Below are 20,526 nucleotides of genomic sequence, written 5' to 3'. Positions count from 1 at the left end.
CATGATCCCTTCTATCTGCCTTCATATTGTGCTATGGGGCATGTTGGGCAATGACCATTTATTAAGCAATATAAAATATGTTGGTTCAAGGGGAAAAGCATAGGTTTTAAAGGAGAATTCCCTGGATGCCAAGATCCAGGTTTGGGACAAGTACTCTTTGGCCAGAGAGCCCTAATAGAGATTTAAAATCACAAAATATTCAGCAAAGTAAAGTGTGGAAATATGGGCTGTTAACCTTTTAAAATATGCCTTTCTGAGTTCGGTAGAAAGTTCCCCACTTTCCCCAGCATAAGGAAATACAGTGGTACCTCGGGTTAAGAACTTAATTCGTTCCGGAGGTCCATTCTTAACCTGAAACTGTTCTTAACCTAAGGTACCACTTTAGCTAATGGGGCCTCCCACTGCTGCCACACCACTGCCGCACGATTTCTGTTCTCATCCTGAAGCAAAGTTCTTAACCCGAGGTACCATTTCTGGGTTAGCGGAGTCTGTACCCTGAAGCATATGTAACCCGAGGTACAACTGTACCACACATTTTGCAAGTTAAAAATGGTTTACTTACAAACTCTCCAAAGGTCAGATTCATGTGCTTCAGAAAAGTTGCACAGGCAGTAAAACTTAGTTTAGTTCCAGTGTAGTGAGAGTTCCTAAGGAACTCGAGAGCCTGTGCCTGGTAAAAGCAGCTCAGAACTCCTCTCATGTTGAAGTTCACATGTAGACTGGAGGAGGACAAAGCCTTGATTACCTAGTTCCTCCCAATGTGAGCTGGCAGGACAGCTTAGTCTATGGCCTTACCCTCTTCATGCATTAATTAGACTTAAGCATGTTGGTTGTCCCACAGAATGTCAATCTCCTAAACCATATTGACATTGTGAGTGGTATTCAGTGGTAGTCAACTCAGAGTAGAACCACTGAAATTAATATAAATGACTACCTGAGATTTATTAATTCTAATGTGTCTACTCTGGTTAGGACTTAGTTACTTCCTCATTCTCCCGGTCCTTTAATCATCAAACCTTGGCATCTCCCTTCTTACCAGAATCCTATGCCTCAGAAAAAGGCTTTTGATCCATGGTAGAGTTTGTGCTTTTTATGCATGCAGCCTGAGCTTCCCTAGAATCTCCAGCTAAAGGAATGGTTAGGAGGAGTACCTAGGAAGATGCTTTCTTGTGTCTATATCCAAATGGACCATTGGTTCTAAAGCAGCTCTTGTGTGTATGACAACAGCTTTCAACCTTTGCAATGTATTTTTTGCCTATATGGGTCTCTATGTCCTATGGTCTGTTATGCCCCCTTCTGGAAGTTTGTGGGAGGGTTATTTAGTCTTTTAAAATAGCAACACCACAAAGCCATACATGACAACACACATCATTCAGTAATGTTGAGCTGAGAGGAACTTGGATCACCCTGCAAGATTTTGCAAGAGTATAACAGAGCTGGCACATTGAAAGGCCCTTGTCCCGGCCCCCCAAAGTAAGGCAGAGGACTTAAAAGCTCTTTCTGTGTCAGGTAACCCCAAGCAGCCCCAGCACAAAAGGCGCTTTTAAGCTCTCTGCCTTGCTTGTATTTAGCTTTCACAATTCCAACCCGCCTGCCTTCAACAACATATGGTTGAAATTGCACATATTAAATGTGTATAAGATGTGATCGTACCGTACTTTGGTTCAGTTGAAAGTGATTGCTTTAATTCTTCAGCATCAATATGAAACCAGTTCACATGACTCCAAAAAGAGATGTAGCATTTTGGACTGACTGAGAGGAATAACATTGTCAAGCTGCTCATTTCATGACTTGTTTCAGATTATTACTAATATCATCTTGCAGTTTCCCTCTCATTAGGGAGAATTTCCTCAAGCATAAGCAACAACAAATTGTGGTGATTCATTCCAAGCTGATTAACTGTACCAGACATTCAGAATATCAATAATTATCATGGTAAATAATGCCAGCAAGCATCCAACTCTTAAACCTAATGCTCAAAAGAGCTACCTCTTCAGAGGTAAGACTACGATTTACCTCACTCCTGTGGTAAACACATCCATATTTTTTAAGTGTTCTGCAACAGTTAAAATATTCAAAAAATATTTTTAGTTAAAACATTATTTCATCCAGCAATCTCAGGGCTACCTTTATTAACATAAAGCCCTATAAAGGTTGAAACTAGGACTATGCGAAACCTTCCCAGCATTTTCACAAGTATATCCACCTTGCCCCCAGAGTGTTCCTGCACATTTGTAGATTCAGGTAGGTAGCCGTGTTTGGAACACTTATCCAAAATGGTGGATGTGAAATTGCCATGATGGTATGGTTTGCTTCCCTAGATCAGTTTGTGCTTGGTAAACCATGCAGGACAGTACATTGATTCTTAAAGATAATCTTGCAAATTGGCACAGACAATTTAAGGAGTATTCTCCCCACACTAAATATTTCCCTCCAGGCCATGGTCCCTCCATTCTCTTGAAGGCAAAATTTGGTGGAAAATCTGTGAATCAGCAACCCTGGTGTATTTTAATGTCTCACTGAACTAGAGGTAAAGCATTGTTCACTTTTGAGATTCCAGAATGGCTAATAAAAATTTAGTACACTATGAAACGATAACAGCTAATATATAATGTTGTTGTTATTGTTTCGTCGTTTAGCCGTGTCCGACTCTTTGTGACCCCATGGACCAGAGCACGCCTGGTCTTCCACTGCCTCCCGCAGTTTGGTCAAACCCATGCTTGTAGCTTCGAGAACACTGTCCAGCCATCTCGTCCTCTGTCGTCCCCTTCTCCTTGTGCCCTCCATCTTTCCCAACATCAGGGTCTTTTCCAGGGAGTCTTCTCTTCTCATGAGGTGGCCAAAGTACTGGAGCCTCAGCTCCAGTATATAATAGCAATATATAATAGCAAGATTTATTAACATGTTGTGTCAAGAGGAGAGCAAATGATTGAGTGCCTTTTTAAAGCAGCAAAACAGAAACTTCCCTTCTTCCTCTATGCTGCCGTGCCACCATGGCCATTGTGACCAAGCCAAGGTCCTTCCACAGAGCATCCAATAGACCTTCTGGGTGGTTCCCTGAACCTGCTATATTTCTAAGAGGCACCTGAGAACCAGTTTATAGGAGCTGCCCTGCCAAGCTGAAGGGTGTACACTGGTTGGAGTAATGCTTTTGCAAGGAAGCATCTTTTTGCCTTCACTTTGATTGTGACTTCCAACCACTAAAATGGTTGTTCTATTCAAATGGGTTGTTGGATTGTTACCATTTATTTGACATTTAACATTGATTTTTGCAGGTCGAACTCTGCTGGAAAAGCTATCCAGCCAACAGGACAATGCACCTCAAGAAGAAGCAGAGAAGCTTTGCTCTTGGATCATTGCAATGGGTCTGCTGCTCCCCTTTAGCGATTGCTTCAGAGAGCCATGTAGCCAGAACACACAACAAAGTGCACCAACTTTTGATGTAAGTCACATTCTTGGGAATATCTATCAGAGACTTTAATGATAGTTCACAATGGCTTGACCCTCTGTGGCAGGATTGGGTGTGACCCATTTCCCCTTGTGGCACCCTGGATCTGGAACTCTCACTTCAAGAAAGCTTGTCCTTATAGCACAAGAAGAAAAGTAGTATATAAATGCTTAAAATAAATACTGGTGCAAACTAAATCCCTGATCTGCCTCGCTGGAAGAGATCTGGATGAGCTGGATAGCCTAGCCCTGCCAGGCTTTGTTGGTCTCCAGTGACAGGGAAAGTCCATGGCTGATGGGGGAGAGGCCTTCCTCCAAGGAGACCCCAATGTGCTTCTCCCAGTGTTCCTGCACAAATAGTAGTAGTCAGCAGAAACCTCCAAAATGGGACAGGAAGGGGGCTAGCATAGGGTTCACTGGATCCTGAGCTAATCCTGATGTCATCACATGGTGACAGTGGGCCCAGTACAGGATTTGGTGGGTCAAATAGGCCATTTTTCCTGCCCTGCCCATCATTTTTCATCCTGGCCAGTGCAAGTGTTGGGGGCAGTGGATGCAGTAGTGACTATGCTCTATTAAACCCCACCACTGCCAGCCATTTGGTGTGAATTACAGTCTTAATATGTCAACGTAAGCCATTACAGATGCAGCAGGAGAGAGCCCCTAGAAGCAGAGTTTAAACTCACAAAAGATAAGCAGCAGTATAAAATGGGAATATAAGCTGTTAAACCTTTTCATATCTTGTTTAGTTTGCATATAGCATCCCCCCCCCCCCGTTTTCTACCCCTCATTCAATGAACAGACCACACACTGCTAAGTAAATTTAAAGTTCTTTACTTACAGATTCAAAGGTCTTCTTCCTACATTTATCCAAGCAACAGCAAGAACACAGGCAAAATACTTTTGGGTAGAAAGTACAGAAAGATAGCTTCAAACATGTGCTCTAATTTTGGAGCTTGCTTAGACATGTCCTCCCTAGGCATGGAGAGGGGGAATAGGAAGAGAAGGCTTCGCTTCCTCTCTTATCAGAAAAGCGGGAGTGTGACCTGTGTGTGCTCAAATATGTATATTGACCCTTACATATGTCTATAGCACTCCTGTGTAGAATATATAAATTGTGTTTGAATACAAATCCTAAAACTTTCAGGCTTTTGTGTATTATGTGAGGTTAGAAAAATATTTTCCAAGTATAAGCCTAAAGTTAGCAAGGGACCCTCTGCAGTTGCTCCAACTGGGGCAATTAACTCTATTACTGTAATTGGGGCAGACTGTGGGAGAAATTTTGAAGCAAGGTTGCATTCTGGCTCCCACTCTTTTTAGCTTTTATATTAATGATTTGGTGCCATATTTAGGCAATGCAAACTCCCCCTCTCCAGTAATTAGGAACAGAAGGTCTTAATATTGTTGTAGGCAGATGATTTAGTACTCTCTCTTTCATGATTGTCTCTCAAAAATCTCTTGGAGTTGTTCACCACATACTGTATACAGAAAAACCTATCTATAAATTACTCCAAGAGCAACCAAGATTGTGGTTTTTGGCGAACACAGTTCCTAGGTATAAATGATGCTTAGATCAGCAAGCATTCTCATGTAAATACCTGAGTGTACTCTTTCATGAAACCCTCTCTTGGAAGTGTCATATGGAGGCATTGAAAGTCAAAGCACCCAAAACTTTAGGGGCACACTTGAAGTTCTATTACAATAAAGGAGGGCAGCTGATTGAACCTGCTCTAAATATATTTGGTAGTAAAGTGCTTTATCAAATGCTCCATGGTGTTGAAATCTGGGGCTCTGATTTGAACTCCATGAAAGTTTGGGAAACATTGCAAAATATTTTTTTGGAAGCTATACTCTTTGCCATCAGGAATATTAGCAGCTCTTCATACAGAATGCAGCTGGTCAACAGTTAAAGCAAGAGCGGACTGTGCTCAGTTAGAATATATTTTTAAAAATTGCTGCTATGCCTATTGAGCATTTTCCTGAGCTGTGCTACATGGAATTGGGTGATAGCCAACTCTGGAAATCAGCTTGTCAATATGTTTTAGAGTATTATTATTTTCCAGAACTGAGCTCTGCTTTGACCTTGAATAAGTGTCAACTAAGGGATTGGATCTTCTGAATAGAACCCAGAAGGGACCGATACCTAAATAGAAACACCACGTTTCCCCCTTGCTATCCATTCTTGAGAACAGAGCGTCTGACTAGATTCCTTAATAGCTTTATTGAGCTGCGTTTCCAAGTGATGCCCACTGCCATCTTGGATGGCTGCTACAACAAGGTCCCATACGCGAACAGACTTTGTATTTGTGATCAACCCCAGGTAGAAGACATCACTCATTATCTCTTAAAAGATAAAGGTAAAGGTACCCCTGACCGTTAGGTCCAGTCGCAGACGACTCTGGGGTTGTGCGCTCATCTCTCTCTGTAAGCCGAGGGAGCCGGCATTTGTCTGTAAACAGCTTCCGGGTCATGTGGCCAGCATGGAGAACCAGAGCAGCACATGGAAACGCCATTTACCTTCCCGCCATAGCAGTACCTATTTATCTACTTGCACTTGATGTGCTTTCGAACTGCTAGGTGGGCAGGAGCTGGGACCGAACAACAGGAGCTCACCCTATTGCGGGGGTTCGAACTGCCGACCTTCTGATCGGCAAGCCCTAGGCTCTGTGGTTTAGACCACAGCGCCACCTGCATCCCACCATTATCTCTTAGCCTCCCTCTTATACAGAGATCCAAGAGATCGATTTCTGAAGCCTTTTTTCACATGAGCAAGCAGACACGCCCTGGCAGAAATCGTTTGGCTTCTTTTGAGTGGCACTAATAACTTTGTAACACAGAGAGTGACCCTCTATGCACTAGCGGGGGCTGAGGGGTGGGTCAGAAAAACGGAGTTAGGTAAAATCACTATAAATTTTGATTTTAGAAATTTAATCTCAAATCAAGCTGGATTTGAGTTGTTTGCTGTCTCTGTAACTTCCCTCTCTTACATGGATATTGCCAAATTGGATTTTAAAAAGGTAAAATAATATTAGAATTGGAGCTGGCTGAGATGCATAAGGGAAACTGTTTCAATGATCAATAACTTGGCAAAGTCTTTTTTATATTATGGATTTTTATATCAAGGATGCATGTTCCTTAATACTATTGCCTAATACAGGTTTGTCATGGCTGTTGGCTAGAACAGTAATCTTATGAACTTGTAATTTAGGTAATGAGCCCTGTCTTCTTGACTAAGGAAATTAAGGACTCCTGTATGAAAAGGGGGCCTTACACATTGGTTGTGTTATGACTGTCTTTGAAAGTCCCATCTAATACATAGGAGGAGGAACATACCAGCCTAGCCATCTTCAGTTGCTCTATTTGATCCTATCCTGCACAACAAAGCTTTCACCATACCTTAAGGGTAAAAGACTGTATGCTTATTGGGAGGGCTGGGGAGAGGCAAGAAGGTTTCAACAAGATCAGTGCAGTGCAAACACACTAGCAGAGCCAGTCCAAAATACAGTTCCAGTTCCAGGAATTGGCTAGATTGGTAAAGGAAAAGAGTTGGCACCCTATTTCCTGTTGCCATGCTGTTGATCCCCTGCTGATCTAGATGTTGCTGTTTGTTTTTGATGATCAGTGCTTGCCCTTTCTTGCCACAGAGTCGCCTTGCAAACAATGGATTTTTTCAGGCATTTAAAATCGTAATGTTTTTTCCACCCACCCAGAGCTCCTAAGACAGGAAATCATCTGACTCCAAACTGAAAATGGCATTGCTGAGTATGCTCATGAATGCAGTTTTCAGCTAAAAGCCATACTTGTGCATGTCTGTAGATATTAGAAGGATTCTTATTTTTCCATTTTGAAGCAACATTGAATTTTGTGATTATTAAAAGTTGTGGAATTCACTCCTATAAGTGCCCTCTCCCAATATATTTGTATCTTAGAAACTTCTACTTACAATTAATATAGGCATCTATCACTTTTGCAGTAATACTGGTTCATAAATGAAATTTGTTGAGGTGTTAGATACCATCTTAAAAACAAACTCCTCAATATTCAATGATGTGGATTTGGCAGGTGTTGAATACCATTCTATTTCAGGCTGTAGATATCCATTTCATATTTCGAAATAAAATGGATTATTTCCCCAAGGGTAAGAACCACAAAGTTTATATACCATAGAAATAGCATGCTATGATCCCCAGCAATTATTGCACCCCAAGTATACATGGGGCTGGTTCATCACATTAGGAACAAACGAAGCTGCCTCGTATTATTATCCAGTATTCTTGATATTTTAGGCAAGCCATGCCTTGGAAATTTAAATTATCAGATTATTTGTCACTTCATTGACAGGCAAAGGATAAGATGGCACACCATCCCATTGTATATACTGAAACTGTCCAGACTAACAGTTCATACCTTCCAAGTGCCCCATTTTAAGCGAGACAGCCACGATTTCTTTGAAGGTGCCCTGGGCTTTACTTTCATCCCAGGATGCCCGCTGGATTTCATGCAGCCTGTGGATGAGGGCTGTAGAGGCATGAGAGTTCCTTCCCTTCCCCACCAACATGGTGCCCTTCTTCTCTAATTCAACTCCCATCATCCCCCAGGAGAGGGGCCTGAACACACATGTGAAATGGAGGGGCCTCAGCCACAAATGGCCTGACGTGGCTTATGTGTGCAAGAGGGGGGGCCTTGCTGTTGGCACTGAGATGCCCACACAGGATATCCCTGTGCGGCTGCCATAGGGTGTGTGCTCAAAGGAGGCCTCGGGTTGCCATGGCAGCAGTGACAGTTTCCCCCCAGCTCCGCTACATGCCTCTGAGGGGCAGTTTGAGAGTTGGTGCTCCTAACTGACCCTAGCACCACTGCAGGCCCTTGAGGACATGTTTTACCTTGATAGCAAGTTTGTCACAGACCAGAACTGAGTTGTGAGTGGGGAAAGGGGAGCTGCTTGTGGGGTGAACGCACACAGTGTTCAATAATATTTTGAAACATTTTGTCATGCAATGTGTACAATTAACATGGGATGCATTCGCTGCTACAGGATGGCGGTGGTGGTCATAGGCAATAGGAATAGGTACACTTATGGAGAAAAAGAAGCATATAAATAATTGAGTCATGATGCAGAGGCAAAACCTTGAGTTCAGAGGCAGTCTGCCTCTTAATGTCAGGTGCTGTGGGGGAAATAGCAGGGGAATGTGGACATGCCCTGCTTGTTGGGCTTCCGAAGAGGAAGCATTTCAGCAGGAAAAAGGATTCTGGATTAGGTGGAACCAACTTGCACTGATCTATCAGCAGACTAGGAATTCATGTGTCTAGGGGAGGGAAGCAGACTTAATATTGCGATCTGCAAAAATATTTTTTTCTGGGGGTGGGGTAGCACACCAAAAGGGCTCAGCCCCTAGGAGATGGCGTCCCTGGTGGAATGGCCTCTAGAGTGAGGTGTGTCTGTCAGGAGTAATCTAAAAGCATGCCTGTTTATCTGGGCTTTTGCTGAAAGGAACTGTTCTTGGCAACTTGGAGATCACTGCTTAAGACAACGGTTTTAACTGGTTTTGCACTTTAAAAAAATGTTTTATCATTGCTACCCTGGGCTCCTCAGGAGGAAGGGTGGGATATAAATTGAAGTAGTAGCAGAAGCAGTGTCTGCTACCTGATGTGGTTGCCTTACTCTGACTAATCACAGGACTGGTCCTGATGTATCACCTTTTCTTCTGAATCCAGTGTTTTCTAAAATGCTTTAACAGAGGTATAGTATCCAGATCAATTTAAGAAGGATGTTGAGAAGCTGGAACATGTTCAGGGGAGGGCAACCAAGATGATCACGGGTCTGGAAATTAAGCCTTATGAGGAACGGTTGAAGGAGCTGGGTGTGTTTAGCCTGGACAAGAGGGGACTGAGAGGAGATAGGATAGCCATCTTCAATATCTTAAGGGCTGTCACATGGAAGAGGGAGCACGCTTGTTTTCTCCTGCCCTGGAGGGTAGGACTCAAACCAATGGCTTTAAGTTGCAAGAAAGGAGATTCCGACTAAACATTTGGAAAAACATTCTGACAGTAAACTGTTCAGGAGTGTAACAGACTCCCACGAGAGGTGCTGGACTCTCCTTCCTTGGAGGTTTTTAAACAGAGGTTGGCTGGCCATCTGTCATGGATGCTTTAGCTAAGATTCCGGCATTGCAGCGGGTTGGACTAGATGACCCTTGAGGTCCCTTCCAACTCTAAGATTCTATGATTCTATGAAATATGTGTTGAAGTAGTGCAGCTGCTCTCCCTGCAGTAGTTTTGCTGAAGAATAATCAAAATAGAGCTACTGTACGCAGCAATTTTTGGCATAATTTTTAGTTGATTAGAAGAAAGCAAACTTGAAGCATTAATAGCAATCTCTCCTCCTTATATCCTGTAATTTATGTTCAGTGTAGCCTCTGTGTAGTTTTCTGTTTTCCCCAGCTAATTCAGTACTGCTGACTAAGGCTCCTTCTAACATCCTTATAACCAGTTTGGGCAGGTCTGTGTGAATTGATCTCAGTGCTATTTCTATCGCATGTTAACCCTTTCAGGGCATACTGCTTTACCTTTGGGTCTTTCTTCCCAAACCTGTGCGTGGCGTTGTGAAGAGGCACCAGCATTACATTGAGTTGCAATGACTTTGCTGCTTATATGCACTGTAAGACTTCAGTAGCTACTCATTTATTCATGAGATGAGTCTGTCTACGTCAGTAAAGATACAAACAAGATAATGACACTCCCTGAATTCAGCTTGGAGGTCATGTACACTTGTTCCTGGCAGTAAGTACCATGTGAGCTTAACTGTTAACAATGCAGCAACTGATTTTTTATCGATGGCTAGGTAAGAAGCAACTATTTTGTAAGGTGGCATGGAAATATATTTGATGGATAAGTGAAGCTGTTTGATTAGATGTAATGAAAAGAAATATGGTACCATTCCTGATTCAGATCTGGAACGGTACCTTCCGTTTATGCAGGCAAGTAGCTTGCCTCACCCATGTAGGATACCTCTGCAGTTTAAAGAGCCAGCCAGAATTGCTGTGTAAGAGTATATGTACGCATGCATCCTTATTTTGTTGATAGATATATAAAAATACCAGGCAGATAGCTTGTAAAGCTACCATGCCTTTTTAAAAAAATCATCTCGTTTGTTTCATTAGTGGGCAGATTATTAACTGGGGGAAACTGGACATTTCTTACATATCCAATAATTTGACTATGGTAAGAGAAGGGCTTGTCATCCTGGGCTGCAAAAGACATATGCAGAGTAAAATTTGTATTTAGCAAATGAGATGAAAGCACAGTGGGGCCAACAATATAGAAAACTTTACTGCCTTGTGCACTTTTTAAACAAGCTGGTTTGCCATAAGAATTCTTATTGTTAATATTGCAGTCAGTACTGTTATACTAAGATTTGGTGTCTTTATTTATTCTCAACCTTCCACAGCCATGCATACTGTTTTGTTTTAGAAAGTTTAGTGTGTGGTGTAAAAATACGTAAAACTGTAGTCTGTAGATATATATGTGCAAATGCTCCTCTTCATTTTAGAGTGCAAGGAGATTAGAGATGGTAGACTCTAAAACCGGGTTTATAAAATCCCCCAATTTAAATTTAGCTAGACCTTGCTTGAATTTCATTCACACTTCATTTACAATTGAACATATAATTATGTGCCTTGATGTAATGTAAGAGGGTTTTCTCTGAAAACTGAATGCTGTTATTTTGTGAATGAGGATAAGTTTTGGTGTCGAAAATGCACTGTTATTCAATAGTTTGCTTCACTTATCCCTGTATCATTTGGCTAACAATAAAACTCAACATTGCTAAATGTAGCCATCTGCATTAAATTCCACTGCACTTTAGAACACTAGAGACAAAATTGTCTAAGCAGCACTCCACCCCTTCCCCTGTTGATGGTGCTAATAACACTAAAGTTAACGATTTTCCTTTTAATAACCCTATGAGGCAAATCACCATTACTCTTATTTTATCCAGGGGAAAACTGAAGCTGAGATAGTGAAAGGCACAGAGCTAACCGGGTTGCCCAAGTTGACATTTAATTCAGCTATATACCCATCAGTTAGTGCTGTCATTAAATGTTTCTAATTTTCAGTTGGTTATAAGTCAAGCTGTCTGTCCCTGTCTTTTTAATTTTCACACACAAAGGGTCATCACCCCCAACTTGCTTGACCACCATTAAAAATAAATTATGGTAGTTACTGGTCTTGGCAATGGCAGTTGTTTGATATGGGGCATTAAGTAAAGCTTGTGTGGTCTGTCTTACTCATGAGGAAGGGCCATAGCTCAGTGGTAGAGTATCTGCTTTGCATGCAGAAAGTCTCAGGTTCAATCTCCAGCGTCTCCAGTACTCTCTCCGAAACACTGGAGACCCAATGTCAGTCAGAGTATGTAGTATGGAGATAGACATGTCATTGGTCTGACTTAAGGACTCGGCTACATTGGTAAAGAAAAAATGCTTTCTGTGCGTTATAATGCTCTAACACCATATGGCGCTGTGGAGTCCCGTCTTTCGCCAATGGGATTTCCCTTTTTGAAGTTTGCAACCCGTTTAACTGAATGGCTTTTTTGATGGGTCTAGATCCAGCCTTAGTTTAATGAAGCTTCCTTGATTAATATGGTTTTACATTTCAAAACGTGTATTTCGCCCTGTCATCTGTTCATCAATCATAATAGCATGAAGGAACATTTGTAATACGATTTTTGGTTTAACTGTGATGTTTATCTTATTTTTTAGTTGTTTTGTTAATAGTGTTACATAGATGGTATTTGTTTTATTTGGGATTTGGGATCCCCCCCTCCCGAAAAAAATCTATTATTGGGTCAAAGGTCAAATTATTGCTAAATTATTGCTGAGATTTCAAGGTGCACTGCCTCTATCCTTTTGTTTTAAACATCAATAAATAACCTATTTATTACACAGCACATTCTTATACCATGGGCTCACAAAATGTTTTCATTCCTTTAAGGGGTCTGTTTTGGAATGCATTTTAGAATTATCTGAAGACACCTAGTTCAGAGGTACTGCCCTGAAATATTTGTACTTGGCCAAATATAGCTATGAGTTTTCTATTGCTGCTAACTCTGAACCAAGAATTTCAGGAAACCTTTAAAAACCTTTTTTAAAAAACCCAATCACTGGGAATTTTATGAGATCAAAGAAAGTACTGATGTAAAGGTAAAGGTAAAGGTACCCCTGCCCATACGGGCCAGTCTTGACAGACTCTGGGGTTGTGCGCCCATCTCACTTAAGAGGCCAGGGGCCAGCGCTGTCCGGAGACACTTCCGGGTCACGTGGCCAGCGTGACATCGCTGCTCTGGCGAGCCAGAGCCGCACACGGAAACGCCGTTTACCTTCCCGCTGGTAAGCGGTCCCTATTTATCTACTTGCACCCAGAAGTGCTTTCGAACTGCTAGGTTGGCAGGCGCTGGGACTGAGCAGCGGGAGCGCACCCCGCCGCAGGGATTCGAACCGCCGACCTTTCGATCGGCAAGTCCTAGGCGCTGAGGCTTTAACCCACAGCGCCACCTGCGTCCCTGGTACTGATGTAGCACTGGGTAACTAAATAGGCATTGGAGGCAATATCTTTGGAACTTGAAGAGATGTAATATTTATTTTTATTTTGTAAATAATTACAGCAAGATCAGCTTTATACTTGGGCTGCAGTCAACCAACCCACACACTCATCAGATTACATTGAAGGAAGATTTCCAAGGAGAATTCCATCAGTGTGGCCCCCTCCAAAGCCTCCAGATGAAGGACAGAGAGTGAAACATGCAGAAACAGGTAAGGCTTGAAAGTGCAAATAGAATGTAATACTTAGTTTGGAATCATGGGTTTAGATCCAGAAACATGGTAGCTGTAAATATTTAGTAGTGGTGCTTTCCCATAAACCTGTGCAAGAGCTAACAAAAGTGTGATGTGCAACGCCTTACGGTAGGACACGTTTCAAGTAATAGTTGAAGAGACCACACAAGATTTTATGCACTCATGTGAATTTCAGTTTTGTTTAGTTTTTCATGCAAGGATCTTGTACCAAGTCAGAAAAAGCCCTTCTGTGCACAGAAGAGGGCTTCCATTCATGGAAGCTTTGCACCTTCATATCCACTCTAATAAATAAATAAAAAAGATTTTTTATTTTAAAGCTGAGTTTTATCCTGTAACAGGAGTGTACATTCAGAAAAGATTTCGATGAAATGATGAAAAATGGCATTTTGTTTTATCGAACTACAGGTCTATGACATGACATGACATGACATGACATGAGCCACTGTGACTCTCTAGTAGTTTCTCCCTTCTCAAAGTCTCAGGATGAGTTTAGTCTTAAAACTCTCCAAAACCCAATTTTTCACTCAATAAGTACACCTGTATCTGGGGAAGAAGACAGGAAGAAGAAGGTTCAGTATTCAAGTTAGAAAAAAAGGAGATTCCAACTAAACATCAAGAAGAACTTTCTGAGAGTAAGAGCTGTTCAACAGTGGAACAGACTCCCACAAGAGGTGGTGGGCTCTCCTTCCTTGGAGGTTTTTAAGCAGCAGTTGGATGGCCATCTGTCATGTATGATCTAGTTGAGATTCCTTCTTGCAGGCAGTTAGACTAGATGACTGTCAGAGTCCCTTCTAACTATGATTTAGCAGCTTCTCTTGGTATCCATTAACAATTTTTCATTAGAGATTTTATTTCATATATTTCTAGCCCACATTTTATTCAATGTATTTCTAATCCAAATTCTCAAGGTGGCTAGCAAACACTGAAAGCCACAAAAAGGGGAAAATCCAGTATATCTTTTTTACAAATAAAATCAAAAATTATTTCCAATTGTTACATTTGAAGCTCCAAAAGAACAGATGATTTCTCAGTGCCCATGGGATTTATTCTGCTTTCTGAACACCAGGCAGGAGGTGCATAATCATTCTGTCATCTACTTTAGCATTGTGAAGTACCAATGATAACAAATAACAGGGCTTCTTCTCAGGTAGCAGCTACCAACCATCTAGTAGATGAGATTCCCATAGATGCTACCACTGCAGCTGCTGCTGCTGCCTCCTCCTTTATTTTTGTCTCCATGTCAAAATGGAGCAGAGCCAGTAACCAAGCAAGGTGCTGTAGCACATGATGTGCATGGACAGGCAGGGATGTCTAATGATTGTCTAGGCAAAGTGCTTACCTTCCCATCCCAACATTTCCCAAGTGGCAGTGCACCAATGTGAATGCATTGAAGTATGAGTTCCAAATATAATATGGGAAAAGTCAAGCTGTTTTCAAACAGTTCTTGGGAAAAGGTTGTATCTGAATTAAGGGTATGCCTATTGTTGAACATGCCGCTCCACAATTAGCACTGAATGGAATGTTCTTTCCTTTATTTAATAAATATTTTTATTGATTTTCCAATATCATTCCAATAACAGCCTCATTATAACAATGCCAATTTTATCCAATTAATACAATTATTAAAACCAGATATTTATATACCAAATTATACAGTTTAGTTAAAGATTTGATGGCTTCCTCTTTTTTTTCTGCATTCAAAAATCTTAATAATTTCAATTATCGCACTGAATGGGATTTTCTAGCTGGATCCCTGGATCCAAACCCTAAAAGCTATCCACTGATGCCATATCTGTTGGATATACTGATGTACAATTTCCCCACAAGGCTATGAGCAGAAATTATATTAAATCAGCACCCTGTGTGATGTCACGTTTTGATTTTTAGCAGGTCACCCAAATAGTTTGGCTCTTGATTGTACTGCACATTTAAAATATAGATGAAACAATTTGGTATTGGCTTTTATTGTCCAAACTGATGTGAGTTAATGAAATTGCTCCTAAGTGAAAGTAATTTTGTGAACTTTTTTCACATGCATGCTAATAGAAGATGAACAGGGTAAGTAATGGGCTGTATAATGAATTTATATAATGAATTTAACAGAAATGTTATGCTGTATGTAAATGAGAATAAATGAAATATGTTAACAAGTCAGATTATTGTTGTAACCTATTCAAAAATATCAGTCCTGGGGGTGGAATCCAGCTGGTGTTGCTCTGCTAGCAGAGGGCATTTCTCATTAGAACAAGGAAGGAGGCAATTTCCCTCCCAAACAGCCCCCTTCAGATCTGCTCAAAACTTATTTTGGGAGAGATGGAAGGTTGCAGTAAAAAATGCCTCTCTTCGTTTTCTGCTAATGGATGCTTTCCATCATCAGAGCAAAACCAGCTGGATTCCACCCAGAAATGCTAATGGAAAATTAAATATCTTAATGCAAAATATTAGTATACAGAGGTTTCTTACTTCCTTGTTCTACTGTTTCCTACTTTGTTGTTCCACTATTTGTTTTTCAAGGCATGTTTCTAAAGTGTATACAAAGGTACATTTGTATAAACATTTTGCCACTGGGATTATATTTTAAGTTTATAAGGTTTCCATTTCAACAGTAGCAATTTGATTTTGCATCAGTAAAAATACTTTAATTGCAAGCATGTATGTGCAAGTGCATTAAAGGAGAGAAGCTGGTGCTCAAGTTTAGATGATGCACATGCTTGCGATAGAAACTTCTGTCAGCTCTGTGAGCTTTCACTTCACCCACCTCCAGCCATTGTCAGAGCTTTTGTGATGTCACAGATGACAGATGATTTTAGTAAAAAGAGGTCCTATTAAAATCCATGGGACATATTTCTAAGTAATGCAATCTGATCATGGTATAAAATTATACTAAGCAGGAGAGATTTCAAGCATCTTTAATATAGATGTATGCTTGCCTGTTGGCTGCTGTATCACAAATGCCAATTGCATTCTGTATCCTGGGAAACCAATTAGTATTCACCCTTTCAACCAAAGCAGTGGCACTTTAAACAGCTTTTGAAAAAGTAAACTGGCCTGACCTATGTGAAATATAAAAATCAGAAAGTATAAGGCATGCAAAATATTATTTAATAATCCAATGTGAAAACATCTGCGTAGGTGAGGAAAAACAGATGGAAATAGGATAGCAAGATTTTACAAAGACTTAGGAGAGACTGCTGACCTAAGAATCAACAATAAATCATAGAGAAACAAAGGTACTCCTACTTATTGCCAAAATTCACATGGCCCAAGTGTTTAGTGTGGGGACATTATACTTGAGTCCAGAAGTCCTGGGCTACAAGCCCATCAATGGCAGTTGCTTTGGAAAAATGGAAGCAGATGGGGTATTTTTACCCAAGCATTTGAGGGGTGAGTCTCTCCTGAATTACTGACATTGTCACAGTTTGCGTGGCAAATCCCCTCCCCCCATGTGAAATGAAGACACCGGACACATTATTTAAGGTTAATAGGCATAAAAGGCCACAACTTTATTGATTACAGGAATTGAAAGGTATTGGCCTTAGGCATTGGTTCCTATCGACTACCCGGCATGGAGGGTTATCCACAAGCTGTGGGAGTCCTGTTGAAGTACGCCAACTAGGATCCCATGGGTGTCACCGCTCGGGGGCGTGCCGGAGGCCCTTACCTCCCTAGGTTTTGGACAAGGCAACGCCCCCCGGAGTCCTCTACTGGACAACCCTTTTCCTTGGGGGAAGGTGATGGCGCTTCCTTCCCCCCTTCATTTGCATAACAATTACCCCTGCCAATAGACCAGGGAGAAGAACACAGGGAAGGAAATACAAACCGGTCAGCTGGAACGGGGCAAAGAGGGCTGTCCCCGGGCGCGTCTGGCCTTAAATGGGCTAGGCCACGCCTCCCTCACCCGCCTATTGGCGGGCAGGGTCGCAGGCATGCTCGGGAATTCCCTTGTTCTCGCGGGGGCAGAAGGCCAGCCCCCACGTGTGTGGGAGGGGGTGGCCCGCAACTCCCTCTCCTCTCAAGTAAGGAAATGGCTTTGCTGCAATGCTTTGTTTTAGATGCAATAATGAATTTTGATTTAGATGTGGATTGCGTTTTTGCATTGTCTTTATTTAGTAGTGGGATTAAAGTCTGATGATGATGATCAACTCTAGTTCTTCCATGGTGAAAATGTCACATGTGAAACTGCCTTATTCTGAGTCAAACCACTGGTTTATCTAGAACTGTGTGGGCACCAGCTCTTCAGGGCAACAGGCAGAGGTGTTTCTCAGTTCTGCTACCTGATTTTTTTTTTTAAAGTTGGCTCACACCCAAGATCTTCTTGCTGCATAGCATGTACTCTACCACTCTACCACTGGGGCATAGCCCCCTTCAGTTGTGGCATATAGCTGTTATAAAAAGTTCTCCATAGCACCTTTGGTCACATGGAGAGATAGTCACCTGTAGTCTCCGGCTATGTTGTCAAATACCTGCAGTTCCAATCAGGACAGCAGGGTAGTCTGGTACTACTTGACTCACCAGACAAAAGGCCACAGGTGTCAAGCTGGCCACACAGCGCTGCCATGCAAAGGTTTTAAACAAACCACCACTTGTTACATTGCTGTGCCCTTCCACCCAGAGACAGACACAAATGGAGGAATACACTCCTCAAACAATAAAATTGTATGCTTCTGATATACAATTTCTACTTTAAACTGCAGTGGGATAAAATCTGGATTTTCAGATAGTTTTCAAGTTTGTTTGTTGTTGCTCAAGATGCATATTATTGATAGTAGTAACAGTAACAACAACAGCAACAATTTGTTTACCACCCTTCATATGAAGATCCTAGGGCAGTTCACAACAGGGAGCCACGTTTTAGACCCCCCCCCCCAAAAAAAGATTGTCCAGGATTTTAACTGATTTTATATCTACTGCTTTTTGTATTTTTACTGTTGCTACGATAATTGCTTTTGTTTTTGATGTTTCTGGTCTGTTTTATATTTGTTTTGTGGTTCTCTTTTATAGGCCATCTTGAAAATCTAGATTAATAAAATTACCGTATTTTTCGCCCCATAGGACGCACTTTTCCCCCTCCAAAAATGAAGGGGAAATGTGTGTGCATCCTATGGGGCGAATGCAGGCTTTCGCTGAAGCCTGGAGAGCGAGAGGCGTCAGTGCGCAATGACCCCTCTCGCTCTCCAGGCTTCAGGAAGCTATCTGGAAGCCTTGGGAGCCCGCGGGAGTTCCCAAGGCTTGCGGATAGCAGCCTGTTCTAGGGGCTGGGGTCAGGGGAAGCTTGGGCTTCCCCCACCCCAGCCCTGCGCCTCGGGGCGGGTGATAAATTTTTTTCCTTTATTCCCCCCCAAAAAAACTAGGTGCGCCCTATGGACTGGTGCGCCCTATGGAGCAAGAAATACAGTATATTTTTTTAAAACCCCAGGAAAATACAAAATGAGAATGCAAAATACATAATAAAACAAAAACAATTTGATTTGATTTTGACTTGTTTCTAGGAGGTAATTTAATTACTGTTTGATTTTATATATACTAATGTTATAATGTTATATATCTGATGCTATATACATTGTTATATGATGTTATATATCTGATGCTAGCCGCCCTGAGCCCCTGAGGGTGGGATATAAATAAATGTTTATTATTATTATTATTATTATTATTATTATTATTATTATTATTATTTATTAACAAAGCAATTGTGCCCTTACACAAAGACATTAAAAAAGCTATAGAATGTTAATCACCTGAATGATTGGTTGAAGAGATATTTTTGACTGGTGCCTAAAGATAGGTAATGAAGGTACTAGGCAAGCCTCCCTGGGAAGAGCATTTCACAAGTTAGAGTATAGTTGCTTCTGACAGTGAAAGTAACTCTGAATATTTACTTTCCCGTCTAGGAAGTGAAACTGCCACTGTGGCAAGAGAGACAGAACATACAGAAGATGTTCGACAGGTACAGGTAAGTTCTTGGTAGGAGAATAAACCTGTGGTTTGAACCTAATGACAAATAAGATCATGCTATGAATTAATCTTAACTCTTGTCCAATTCACATATGTGCATCCTTCATAGATGAAAACTTTAGGTTATTGAGCCCTTGATGACTCTCAGCTGTATGTGTGAGCTGACTCAGTTAGAAATACATACTGTATTTGAGGAGATGTGAAGTGATATGAAAATGGTGATGATCTGACACCCCAAGAAGTAGAATGTAAGACAGAAGTGGTACATTGCTCCTCTGTTCATTTTCAACGAATCTCAGTGGTGCTCAGAAAGTGATGCTTTTCTTGCATATTCTATATTGCCAGCAATGCTGAGGAAAATATATAACATATCTCTGCCAATCCACTCTAGGACTCTCCGGCACCAAAACAACCAAAAAAACCACAATGCCCATCCTAATCTGGTCATTCTTAAATGGATATATGTGGTCATCTTATTGCAGGCTTTGAAATTACTCCCTGGCCCAGCAACTCCACAGTTTTCAGTCGCTGCAACAATAGCCTCTGATGGTACCTACTGGCAATCTGAAACATTTGTTAGTGATATTGCATGACATCATCCATCCCAACCCCAAGCAGGGTACATTTTTTCTCTCACTAGACGTGAGCATCTTTCTCAAGCATGAAAGTGAGAAAGTGTTCTTTGTGCCATACACGTAGCTGCAAACTCTAAAAAGAGGCACCTGACTCTTCCTTCTTACTGCTCTTCCTTCAGGAATTGTTTTTGCTTAAGAGATTTCAGTAGGAGGTCATCTATGTGTGGGACAGGTACAGAGCCAGAATAGTTTCACTAGAGCCTCCCCTCGCCCGTCTAGCTCCATGGAGCAACTCCTAACCCAGGTAATATATAGACAGGTCACTAGCCTGCAGCCTCAGCCTTATACAGACATGCATACAGTCCCAAAATGCACAGCTCACATCAGACCCACACAGTGAGGGGGGAGCCGGACACATTTGCTCCAGGCCTCAGAGAGCTAAGCTGGTTGAGGAGGCCTACCAGACTTACACTGTCATGCCAAGACAGTGCCTCCCAGCTGACTAAATGGGCAAAATGCCTGTGCCTGTCCTTATGCACTGCAAGCCTTCAATAGTAAAATCGGGACTAATGAGTACTAACATGTAGTGTCAGATCAGAGTAGGCAGTGGTGTCGCGGTGGCATGTCTCATGGACAAGACTCCCGCCCTGGGTCTCAGATAATTTCTGCATAGACCTGGCTCACATGCATACTGTTGTAAC

General features: G+C 41.6%; 1 protein-coding gene and 1 long non-coding RNA gene across 2 annotated transcripts in view; one reads left to right on the top strand and one right to left on the bottom strand.

The window, feature by feature from the left end:
* The window catches only part of FMN2 (formin 2), a 146,400-nt gene that overhangs the window by 14,725 nt on the left and 111,149 nt on the right, over positions 1-20,526 (top strand). The window contains exons 2-4 of the mRNA XM_081905781.1: positions 3,276-3,442; positions 13,106-13,253; positions 19,187-19,248. Of these exons, the coding sequence (XP_081761907.1) occupies positions 3,276-3,442; positions 13,106-13,253; positions 19,187-19,248 (377 nt within the window). The remainder of the gene's footprint in view (positions 1-3,275; positions 3,443-13,105; positions 13,254-19,186; positions 19,249-20,526) is intronic.
* LOC309366914 lies at positions 4,266-8,364 on the bottom strand. Its single transcript, XR_014166915.1, has 2 exons — positions 7,918-8,364; positions 4,266-4,422 (listed from the first exon to the last, which is right to left on the bottom strand). It is a non-coding gene; the product is annotated as an uncharacterized lncRNA (long non-coding RNA).

The sequence above is a fragment of the Podarcis melisellensis genome (genome assembly GCF_964234715.1).
Source record: "Podarcis melisellensis genome assembly, chromosome: 3".
NCBI lineage: Eukaryota > Metazoa > Chordata > Lepidosauria > Squamata > Lacertidae > Podarcis > Podarcis melisellensis.
This window is presented reverse-complemented; position numbering and strand designations above follow the sequence as displayed.